Source organism: Pholcus phalangioides, unplaced genomic scaffold (genome assembly GCF_987345545.1).
Source record: "Pholcus phalangioides strain wild (caught in Gottingen) unplaced genomic scaffold, Ppha-v1.0 ptg000007l_1, whole genome shotgun sequence".
Taxonomy (NCBI): domain Eukaryota; kingdom Metazoa; phylum Arthropoda; class Arachnida; order Araneae; family Pholcidae; genus Pholcus; species Pholcus phalangioides.
The window spans coordinates 27,685,045-27,696,626 of record NW_028301600.1 but is presented as its reverse complement, the minus strand read 5'-3'; the positions used below and the strand labels follow the sequence as shown (position 1 = coordinate 27,696,626).

Below are 11,582 nucleotides of genomic sequence, written 5' to 3'. Positions count from 1 at the left end.
TTTTCTCGCAGCGAACACTCGAGCGTCCTTCCCGTAACGTGGCTGAACGTCGAATCTTCTTATTTATAGTTGTAATTATCACAATATATATAATTTATGAGTTGAAAAATTAATTTCAATCTTTCACTTTAATGAAAAATAAAAATTCAAGTAGGCTTCGTGTAAAATACGGGACAATTTGCCAAAAAGTCAGGACAGCCAGAAAAATCGAAAATACCAGGACTGTCCCGGGAAATATGGAACGTATGGTCATGCTAAAACCTGCGTGATTAGAAGTATTTACTTTTAGCTGAGTGTTCCTGGGATCCTCTCTTTTTTTCTTTTCGCGAGGGTGAAACTTTTTATGACTCTTGTAGCTGGCAACATATAGATAGAACTTGTTCCTGTGGAACACATGTCACGCTCCCGGTTGTAAGAATAGTTTATCAAAATGAGTAGACAGTATGGGGTTGATGTGAGCAATAGATTTGTATTGAACCTTGAAGATGAAGATGCTAGTGATCCGGATGAAATAATAGCAAAATCGAGTCACTCGAAACTGCCAAAAAAGCCAGCAAAGGTTATTGCCGGCGATAAGCCTAAACAGCAAAAGCAGGTTTCGGGTCTCGCTTTGCCATGTGAGGTTTTTTCCCATGTTAATAATTCTAGAACTTATTTTCTAAGTTTTATGGTGTTTTGCTTTAAATAAGTAGAAATTCTCTTATCAATACGCTTGTATACAATAATTCTTGGTTAATGTGTCTCCGTTCCAGCTAAGCGGCCATTGCTGGTGTTTTGATACATTCCTGTGCGAGTTATTAATAGTTTAAAAGATAGTGAAAACTACAAGAGGTATAAGAAAATGCTAGGCAATGTTGGTGGTTATACATTTACAAGGCTAAAATATTTTGTATGTACTTCAAATAATGACTGGGCTTAATCCCATGATAAATTTTTTGAGTTGAAATTTGATATGGTGAAGGTCAAACCTTCACATTGAAAACTAAGTCCTCTAACTAGGAATACTGGTAGAGTTGATTTCTAAAACAAGTATAAGCATGGAAACTTATATGTAGGAATTCACATGTTAAATGATGTTTGCATAATTTTGTATTAGAGGGATTATTGCTCTCACTAAAGTTAAAACTCGCTATATTAAGTAAAAAAACATTTTTACTTTTTTTTTTCTCTGCGATTATTAAAAATCCTAAATCGGCGAAAAAATGTTATCAAGAAACTGCTCAGATATCAAGAAGCTAAACATTGCTCCAACATATGGAACAGCTATAGTATTTTTTTTTTTTGGCGATTTGGAACCGTTACAGTTTAATCTCTTTGGTAACGTTTTTGGTAATTTCCATTGTAACTGGTCGGTGCTTTTTTCTTCTGTTGGCTATTTTCTTTGGGTCGCTGTTTTCACAATTGACGTAGAAATCTGCGACATATGTTGAACAATCTGAAAGAATTTTAAGAAAAAACACTATGGGGCTTTTTTTATTGCAAAACATTTCTAGTTAGCCAAGGGCTTGTTGCAGAATAATGCAATTGTTTTTGGGTCGTTAATTATATCCTTTCGTGTGAATGTGCAGTGTTTAAATCCGTTGAGGCATCGGTAGGACCTTATTTTTTTTGTTCATGTCATTTTTCAGTGTTACATTGGAATACAGTGCATACATTCTTCATGGGACAGCCAGGGTTATGCCTGTTTTTACAGTATATTACGTTATGTTGTGTTTTTCGTTTAGGATTTATTTCTCTCGGGTTGTATATTCATATTTCCATTAATTTCTTGCATTCTAGTCATTTTTGTTTTGATCCCACAATCATGTTTTTATTTAACCCAGAGACTGACTTAACCTAGTGCTTTTGCCCGGACCGTTGAGTTTGGGTTTATATTTACATTCCTGAGAATATTTATTCATGGTGAACATATGTTCTGTAAAATGAAAGGGGGTGATAGATGAACCCAAGTGAAACATGAAACATCCTATAAACCCTGTCCTATCTCAAATTATTTTCGAGTTATGGTTGATAATCGATTATAGACAAAAAATGCATGAAGTCTGAAAAACCCAAATTTGTGAAGTTTCTGAGAGCCTACACACAAATTAAATACATATTTGGAAAGAGCAGAAAAAAAATCCTATAAGGTGACATCAATTTCATTGAAATATCTGGGTTTTAATGGTGAACAACAAGCACTGAATGATTGGCTACGTTTAAACTGGAATTGTTGGAATTTTTAATTGTCAATTCCGCAAATATCCTTACACCTATAATCAGTTAAATTTACCAGAAAAAAACCATGTTCATCGTACCAACTTTCAAAAGAGCCTATAACAAAACCGCATCCGTGTGCTGGGGTGCAGGAGAAATTTAGGCTTTTGGTCGCAATACATCATTGAAATCAATATTTGTTGAAATAGATATTCGACGAAAATTCAGGATCAGTGGATGCAGATTTTGGTGACAATTTGATTTTGCAGAAAAAATGCTTTAACGTGACATTCTCTATCTGCAAGATATCTGCATTTAATGGTGCGCTGAGAAATTGGTGAAGTTAAAAATCGAATTGTCATGAAAATCGAATGTCTGCTTTGACAAATGCAGATTTCAGTGATATATTGCAAACTAAAAGTTAAATTTCTCCTGAACCAGAACACTATATGGTTTATTATAGACTCTTACTCTTATGGAAGCTGGTACAATAGACAAATTTTTGATAAATTTGATTGTAGCTACAAGAGTTGCGACAATTCATTTTGAACTTCGCCAATCATTCAGCACTTGTTGCTTGCCATCAAAACCCAGATATTTCAATGAAATTGTCACTTTATAGGATTTTCTTTCCAAATATGTGCTTAAATTTGTATGTAGATCTCTCAAAGCGAATTTGCAGACTTGGTAGATTATCTCTATAACTACTGTACCGATTTTAATGAAATTTGATATGTATATATATTGATACAATACAAAACAAATAACCATACAATAATTATAATACACACGCATGATTGTGCGTAACACTCGTTGGAGTCGGAAGGTATAAAACAGCGATTGCAGAATAAACAAAAAAATGGGTTAACAGATGGGTTAATAGGGGGTATGGTTCCCTCTTACAGATATACAGGTCTCGCAGCTCGTGATTTCACACTTGAAATAAGGCAGTTTATCATTTCCTGTGGCAATTGGTCCCACTTGTTCAGCAACGCTGTTTTCATTCCCTGGATGGTCCTCGGAGGGGGGTTGCGAGTTGCAATTGCCCTCCCCAGACATGCTCTATAGGGTTAAGGTCTGGAGATCTGGCTGGCCAATCCATTCTGCGAATATCCTCATTCTCTAGAAAATCGTCGAGCAGAAGAGCTCTATGTGGCCTTGCGTTATCGCCCATTAAAATGAACTCGGGGTCAACTGCACTCCTGAAAAGGCGAACATAGGGCTCCAAGACCTCATCCCTATACCTCACACCAGTCACAGTGCCTCTTTCAAAGACATGGAGAGGTGTGCGACCATCCAACATGATGCCTGCCCAGACCATTAAACCTCCTCCGCCATAGTAGTCGATTTCGCGGACATTGGAGGGTAGGTCCTGGTTCTCTCCATATGAACGTATGGTGAGAATCGGTGCTTAGGCTGAACCGAGACTCATCAGTGAAGAGAACGGTCGCTCATTGATCTATACTCCAATCTCTATGCTTTCTGCACCATGACAAACTGATTCTCCTGTCCGTAGAAGTGAGCCGGACACAAACAGCAGGTCTTCTTGCAAACAACCCTCTCTCATGAAGTCTTTTGGAAACAGTCACCCTTGATACACGGGTTCCTGTGGCTACATACAAGTCACGAGAGAGCCGAGAAGCTGTAGCACTCAAGTCCTGGTTTCTTTTTTCAACCCTGTATCTGGTCTAAGGATGTTATATTTTTAATCTATCCTTTATGTAGTCTTAAGAATGCTTTTTCATATGGTCACAGTTGTCTTAACCTTTTAACAGCCTTTTATTAATTGCAGAAAAATATTTTACATGAAAGCACTTGGTTTTTTTCTCCCGAAATGCACGAGAATCGAAACTTGATTTACAAAATTATTTCATTTTGGCATTTGTGCCATAAATTTATTTTTTTAATCACCTATTTTTAAGGAAGAATATAGGCAAGTCCAGAAAACAAAAGAATTTTTTTTATGAATTTTATTTTATCTTTCAACTATAGGATCAGGACAGAAAATAAAAAATTAGAAAATCAATTCAAATATTTATTCAGCCAGTAAAAGGTTGAGTTCGGTGGGGGAAGCTTATTTTTTGGACTGCATTTATTTAAATAAGACCAAATTTAAAATCTATTCGCATGCACATCAATGAAACATTCTATAGTTTAGGGCCTTTGTTGGACTTTTAATCCATTTATTAAACAGTCACTATCATTGAAAAGAATCGTGGCTAGTGTGAGGGGAAGGGTAGTGGAACAAATCAACCAAGTTTTTATTAATTCTTGCGGAGAAGTTTGATTCGATATAGCCTACGAGTTTCAGATTATGAGCATGTTCGCAGAACGAATTATGCTCTTAAATCTAAGTTCCACTGTAATATAAATTGTTTTTTGATAGCCAAATCATAAATAGTTGATAAATCACAAAGTAAACTTTTCAATCAGCTTATAAGTGTCATCAGATTTAATCTAGCATAATATATGACCAGAAAAAGTTTTTAATATGAAAATTTTGTCAGTTCCATTTATCTATGGCATTACACATATATAAAACAATGTTTTCATGTAAATTTCACTTTTTGAAAGTCTTTATCACTTTTTAAATTTGGAACAGTAAGTTTTGTAAATTTTTTTAAAATTTTCAGTTACCATATAAAATTAGAAATACCTTACCATAGAGAATGAAATAGAAACAATCACTCGTGGAATGAAAAATTTTATAAAGAAATTGAGTGCAAGACAAAATTTTTATGGGTGAATCTCTAAAAAAAAATGTATATTCCATATTTTTAAATGTAAAATTTGAAGGTGAATTTTTTTTAATTAAAATTGTTATCTCAAAATTATAGCCAATGGCTTGAATTTTAAAATGTCATAAATACTTTTCACTTTTATTTTGTAACATTTTATTTTTTAGTTTTTTATGACTAAAATTCAGATTTTGCCACTCTTATTAAAACAAATATTATAAAAAAAATATTGTTTGGTTTCCACTTTAAAATTAATTCAATTTATTTATTACACATATGCTGAGACAGAATGAAAGATAGTTTTTTACTATTTTTTTACTTTTTCTGTCGTTTTGATGGTTTTTGATAATTTTTTCGAAATAGTATAGAAGTAGTATTTATATGTATAGAAAAGTTTTTTTAAATATAATTATTTAGCCTTTTTAAAAGTAAAATTCTCCATACTTGTTTCACAAGAGTTAAAATTTTCAATATTTGACACTGGCAAAAATATGGTAAAATCTTGTTTTGTTGGGATGGTTTTTAACGCCTACCCTCCTTATACATATCCAATGAGTTGGTTTGAGTTTTGTATTTCTGTCCATAGCTGTACGATCTGGTATTGGAACACAGGGTCAACATGGTGAAGCACAAGATCAGGGTGAAAAACAAGATCAGCAGCAAACACAGGTGAAGAAACTTTCACCTGGATGGATGACTGTAACTGGACATACAAGGCATAGCCGTTCAACAAAACAACGTGATAATAAATCTATGTCAGAGTCTGTAGAAGAGTCCAATAAAAAGAATGAACAGTTGTCTCTTCACGAGGGCAGGTATGTGGTGGTTTTCTTTTGTTAAAAGTGAGAGCATATATTTTGCCATGAAAATTTTCTCTAGAGCTAAACAAAATATATGAAATTTTAATCTGTGGGATTCACACATAAATTATACTGTTCTTGACAAATCAAAATTTTTTTTAGGCTCTAGCAGAATTTATGAACAGGCAAGTATTTTTTTTGATAAAAACTCACTTTTTTAATTTCTAAATTCCCAGAATGACATGATATATAAAAAATTGTGCTGTTCTGGGTCACCATTGTCTCAAGCAAAATAATGAAATTCTAAACACCAAATGTTGAAAAAAAAATTAGCTTATACCAGGATCCCAAAACAGAATATGATGAAATCTGTGACGTACGTCACAAAACAATCTAGAAGAATATTGAGAAAAATGTAGGAAACAATGTTATGGGAATTTTTACTGAACATTTCTAGTTAGCTGAAGGCTCATTGTAGAATAATGCAAAACATTCTGCTTTGTGGTACCATGACTTGACATAGCAAAACAAAATTTCGGGTCTAAATTTCTGGCATTTTTTGAGGGGGGGAGAGAACTGTCTAAAATTTTTTAATTTTTCTATGAGTTGGTGACCTATTTCCATGTTGGCAGATATGTTGAATAAATTATGAAAATTTTTTATGTTCTAGATTAAATTTATGTTCATAATATTGGTAGGTGTCTTAACATCCATTTTTTTTAGTTGATATGGCGACCTGAGGTCCTACCAGCTTCTAATGCATGTAAAGAATAATCATAGATGACTGGTTCTGAACGATTCTCATGCATAATAAAAATATAATCACATTTCGATGTTTGTCGTTACATGAAAGGAAGAAAAACGATTCTCTAGTACCTTTCATCTGGCCAATCACTGGCATGCATTTAAGATATTTTTCTTTGGTGTTGGCATTGCTCTTGGTTTTTGTTTTACACTTGAGCTGAATATCTGGTTTACATACATAAGGGACCGTTCAAGTATTATGTAAGCAAATTTTTACCTATTTTTGACTCCCTCCCCCCCTGTCAGCAAAACTCTGACCCCCCCCCCCTTGTCAGAAAAATTTCGTCATCAGCTCTGCCCCTCTGAATCCTAACTCATATTGGCAGGATCAGAGACGTACATAGAGGCTCCCCCCCACGATCAAAAATTAATTTTTTTAATGCAAAATTTTTTTTAAATTGAAATTTCGGAAGAAAATACCTTTATATGTGTTATTATAGTCAATTTCTGGTAATTTCAATGTTATTTAAAGGCTATGAACGTAAAATTTATATCTTTAATAAATTCATTGCGACCTATCCTCTAAGTCTAAGCCATACAATGATAAATCCAGGGGTGGGAACTCTGCGCCGCACTGCGCCAAAACTAATATCTTGCGCCATCCTGCTCCAATAGCGTATTTTCGTATTTTTCTGCGCCAAATAGCAAATTTTGCTTCAGTATGCCCGGAATTTCGGAAAGGACGAAAAAAATTTTTTGCTCCTGCTTGCTACGAAACGATTCTTTCCAAGAAGAGCGTGTTTTATTCCACTATGCCTAAACTATTGCCTTAAATTATCGACCCCTCATCGGGCTTTCCATCGTGAAACCCCGATATTGTCCGTGATCGTCGAACTGAAGATGGTTTGCAGTGTCTTTCAGCGTCAAAGTGCAAATGCGAGTGTTTCCGTTTAAAAAAAAAAGTCGCCACTGGAAGCAGCAGAAATTACTGTAGTCGATCGTCATTGTGTTAAATCCTGATGTTTCGTGAAAAGAAATTTCATTCCGGGAGTAAAAAGCACATGTCCGCCGAATTACGAATGTTAGTTTAGAAACTTTGGCGAATAACGAGCGTTAAATCGTCAATATCGCCAAATAACGAGTGTCAGATCGTCAATTTCACCAAATAACGAGTGTCTGATCGTCAATTTTGCCAAATAACGAGTGTCGGATAGCCAATCTCGCCAGATAATGAGTGCTGAATCGCCAAACATCGTGTTGATTCTTCCGAAAATTCAATTCTATTTTGCAACAAAATCTTTCCAAGTATAAAAAAATTGAAAACTTATAAAAATGTTTTAGCTCATTTGAAGTGCTGCTGTTCAAGGCAGCAAGTAGTGTCCCAGTAAGCAAAAATCATCTTAAATAGACGGGTGCAAAAAATTTTATGACAGCTGCTCTTTCAAACAAGGTGTCAAAAGCCTAAAACACCAAAAACAAAAACCAAGCTGACGAAAAAATGTTTGATATCAAAAGACAGTGCAGTTTTATTTTGAAAAGGGTTGAGGGTTAACGAAAATATTCTTGTTAATTTCACTGTTCTAATTTATAAATATCTGCTCCGAATCCCATATTTTGCTGCTCCAAATCCTGAATTTCATGCTCCAAAACTGCTCCAAATCCCATATTTTGCTGCTCCAAATCCTGAATTTGCTGCTCCAAAACTGCTCCGAATCCTGAATTTTGCTGCTCCAAATCCCGAATCTTGCTGCTCCAAAGTGGACTTAGTCACTTCCCACCCCTGTAAATCGCATAAATGCCCTTGGCCTGCAGACCAAATCTGACCCCGGGGGTTATCTGATGTGGCCTGCCCACCTCAAACCTAATTTTGTAAAAAAAATTAACTAAGCGGCATATCTACAGATCGCTGAAGTGTCCTGTGGTACAATTCCAGAACATTTAAGTGGCCTGTGACACATTTTCAGATCACTTAAATGACTCGGGACACAGTTCCAGAACACTGAAGCGATCCATGACACATTTAGAGATCCATTGAGTGACATGTGACATAGTTTTAGACAGGGTTGTTTGGTTTAAACCTTGGTTTTAACCAAGTGGTTTTTTCAAAAAATCAAATAAAAGTTGCCTAAATATTTTTTCCCTTGAAAAATATCATTTATTCATTATCAGCTGAAATGTTTCATTTTTATTACATTTTACATCCTTGGGGTATATTCTGATGGTATATCTTTAAATGACATATGATTTTATAAGTGGTTTTTTTCAAAAAGTCTCATAAAAGTGGTCAGAATATATATTTTTCATTTGAAGTATCTTAGTTATTTGAAGTTATATATAAAAGCCAAAATTTCTCATTCTTACAACATTTTCTAACCTTTGGCTACATTCTGATGCTTTATCTTTAACAAATTCATGAATAAGGATTGCATCACACATCTAAATGTAGTGGTGTATTATCTTACAGGGTTTCTTTTTCCCTTCACAAAGAAGCAGCTACAGTAGTGACACCATCATGCTAGGGGCAGGTGGTCCTATAATACAATAAAGACACCAGCTGTCCTTAATGGACAAAGACTAGTGTACTAGTAGTTACATTACCTCACATACATTTTCATTTTCTTTCCCATAAGAAGTAGCACATCTCCTACTGTATATCTCCCAGTCTTAATATTCCGCCCGAGTGGCGCAGTGGTGAAGATGCTCTTCTTCCACTATGAAGGTTACCATCAAGGTCCATGGGTTCGAATCCGGGCATAGAACATCAGAAGCAAGTTCTTTACCTACCGAACCTAGGGCGACCATCGACGGATGGAGCCTTCATTTCTCACCCAACTCCACTGGTTGGAAATTGCTGTATGGCGATATATGACCGGAGTTGGTGTGCGGTGAAGTAGTAGTCTTAATATTCAATAGTTGTTTTTTTTATACTTTCACACACACACTGTTAAGCCAAGTTAATCAAGGTTCTACTGTATAGTAGTAACAGATTTATGAAAAATAATCAGCTATATACAGGGTGATTATAATTAAAGTTTTGATTCCAAAACTATACAATAAGTACTGATCAGAATGACTTAAAAATTTGCATGGATACTCCTGAAGCAATGGAAGTTTCTTTCGCAAAAGAAAAAAGTGCAGAATGTGCAAGTAGATGATACTGCACTTGGCCAGCAGTATAATCTATTTTGTGCAACCACATCATTTCGGCACTTCCACATCATCAGTGTGTGGATAGAACTTCTATCAATATGCACATTGCAATACCAGCAAAGCGGCTGCTGAAGACCCATTTTGATAGGATGCACCTTAACCCTTGCAAATTCTGGCTGTGGGGGGGGGGGGGGGGGTACCTCAAAATGTTATGAACAGTGGTCGAATTGCAAACTTTTGTGAATTTCAAGCTTCAGTGCATCCCCTATATGTTAGAAGTTCCTCAGGAATATTAACGTGGGGGCGCGTTTGGTTTAATAAAGATGAATTGCAAGCACATCCACATCATGATCATGGCATACTGTGATCTGTTGTTGAACAAGAATTTTTGTGCTTTCACCTCATAGCCAAAACACTGTGAACAACATATTTAACATTTCTTCAGTAAGTTGTAGTTATTTGTTCAATTACTTCGTTTTTTATGATGTTTCCATGGATTATGAAATCGTGAAATGTTATAATTAAGGTATCATTCTGCCATGACTGGCTATAGTTTCCATTCTGCGAGCAAATTTCCCACATGTTGGATGATGTCATTAATTATTTTTTCCTCTTTATCAAATAAAATTTAATTTTTTTCAGTAATATTCATGTCAATTTTCAAGTCATTCTGACAATTATTCTTTTTTTAGTGTTTTGAAATCAGAACCTTAGTTATAATCACCCTGTATATCGTAAATCATTGCTAATTAATCTGCATTATTTATGCTTCATTAAATACATTATATTCACCTAATTTTTATTACTTTTTGCAAAATAGCTTCCTAATTAAGTATACTGAAAGTAACTGGAGAAAAACCTTTATATATGATTAATAATATTAAAAGAATTTTCAAACACACAGTAATCCATTGGGTTAAGCAAAAAATAATTAAATTGCAAAAGTTGGTTTTTGGTAATGTTTAATATTTGTTGATCAATTAGCATGGGAATAGCGTTAATTACATTAATAAACATTTTATTTTAGTTAATTCATTAGAAGTTTGAATAATTTTTCAGAAATTTCATTGTTTTTAATGTTAATACTATATAAAACAAAAAACCGGTTTAAACCAAAAAAAACAGTTTTTTACCAACCCTGGTTTTAGAGCTCTTAAGTGGCCCCCAGTGTGGTTCTACGTCACTCATGTACCCACGGCACATTCTCAGACTATTTAAGTGTGATCTGCGGCATATAATTGCGGATCACTTGAGTGATGCGTGGCACAGTTCCAGAGCACTTGGTTCCGCGAAAAATTTAGAGATCACTAAAATGGCTCTGTAGGGCAATTATCAATGGGGGATGTCACTTCAAGTGCCCACAAACTATCGAAAGGTTTTTCTCGTTTTTTGCACACTGAGTAAGATGCTATTAAAAATATTTCATATTTTCATAAAAGGGTGGTTGATGACATAAGCATTATCCAAATCCCCCCCTTGTCAACAAATTGGAAACCCCTCCCCCATTGATGACGTAATACTTGAACGGCCCCTAACGAGCAGGGAGTTTTATAGTGTGAATTCTGCTGTTAAATACACATATTAAGCATAAATTTCATTATTCCTGTCATTTCCACATAATTGGGGTCATTCAAGTATTACGTCAGCGTCGAGGGGGTTACGGATTTGATGATGAGAGGGGTTTGAAGGTTGCTTCATCAACCACCCATTTTTGAAGGTCTGAAATATTAGCTGTTGACAAGGGGAGAGAGGGGTCAAAAATTGCTGCAAATCGGCTTATATAATACTTGAATGGCCCCATTCACAATTATGTAATGTACCTTTCCTGAAAAAGTGTGGAATAATTGGAATTGTGTCCGTTTCCCCCCTCCCTGCAGCTTTAATTATTCCTATATATAAAGCAACTTTTGCAGTGCTAGTTAAAATCCGGTTTTCTCATAACACTGTATTAGTA

At 35.0% G+C, this 11,582-nt stretch overlaps 1 protein-coding gene across 1 annotated transcript in view; it reads left to right on the top strand.

The window, feature by feature from the left end:
* The first annotated feature begins 359 nt into the window (after positions 1–359).
* Positions 360–11,582, top strand: part of LOC149085135 (uncharacterized) — a 30,492-nt gene continuing 19,269 nt past the window's right edge. Inside the window, exons 1-2 of the mRNA XM_089232957.1 lie at positions 360–617; positions 5,521–5,749. Coding sequence (XP_089089083.1) covers positions 431–617; positions 5,521–5,749 — 416 coding nt within the window. The 5' untranslated portion in view covers positions 360–430. The remainder of the gene's footprint in view (positions 618–5,520; positions 5,750–11,582) is intronic.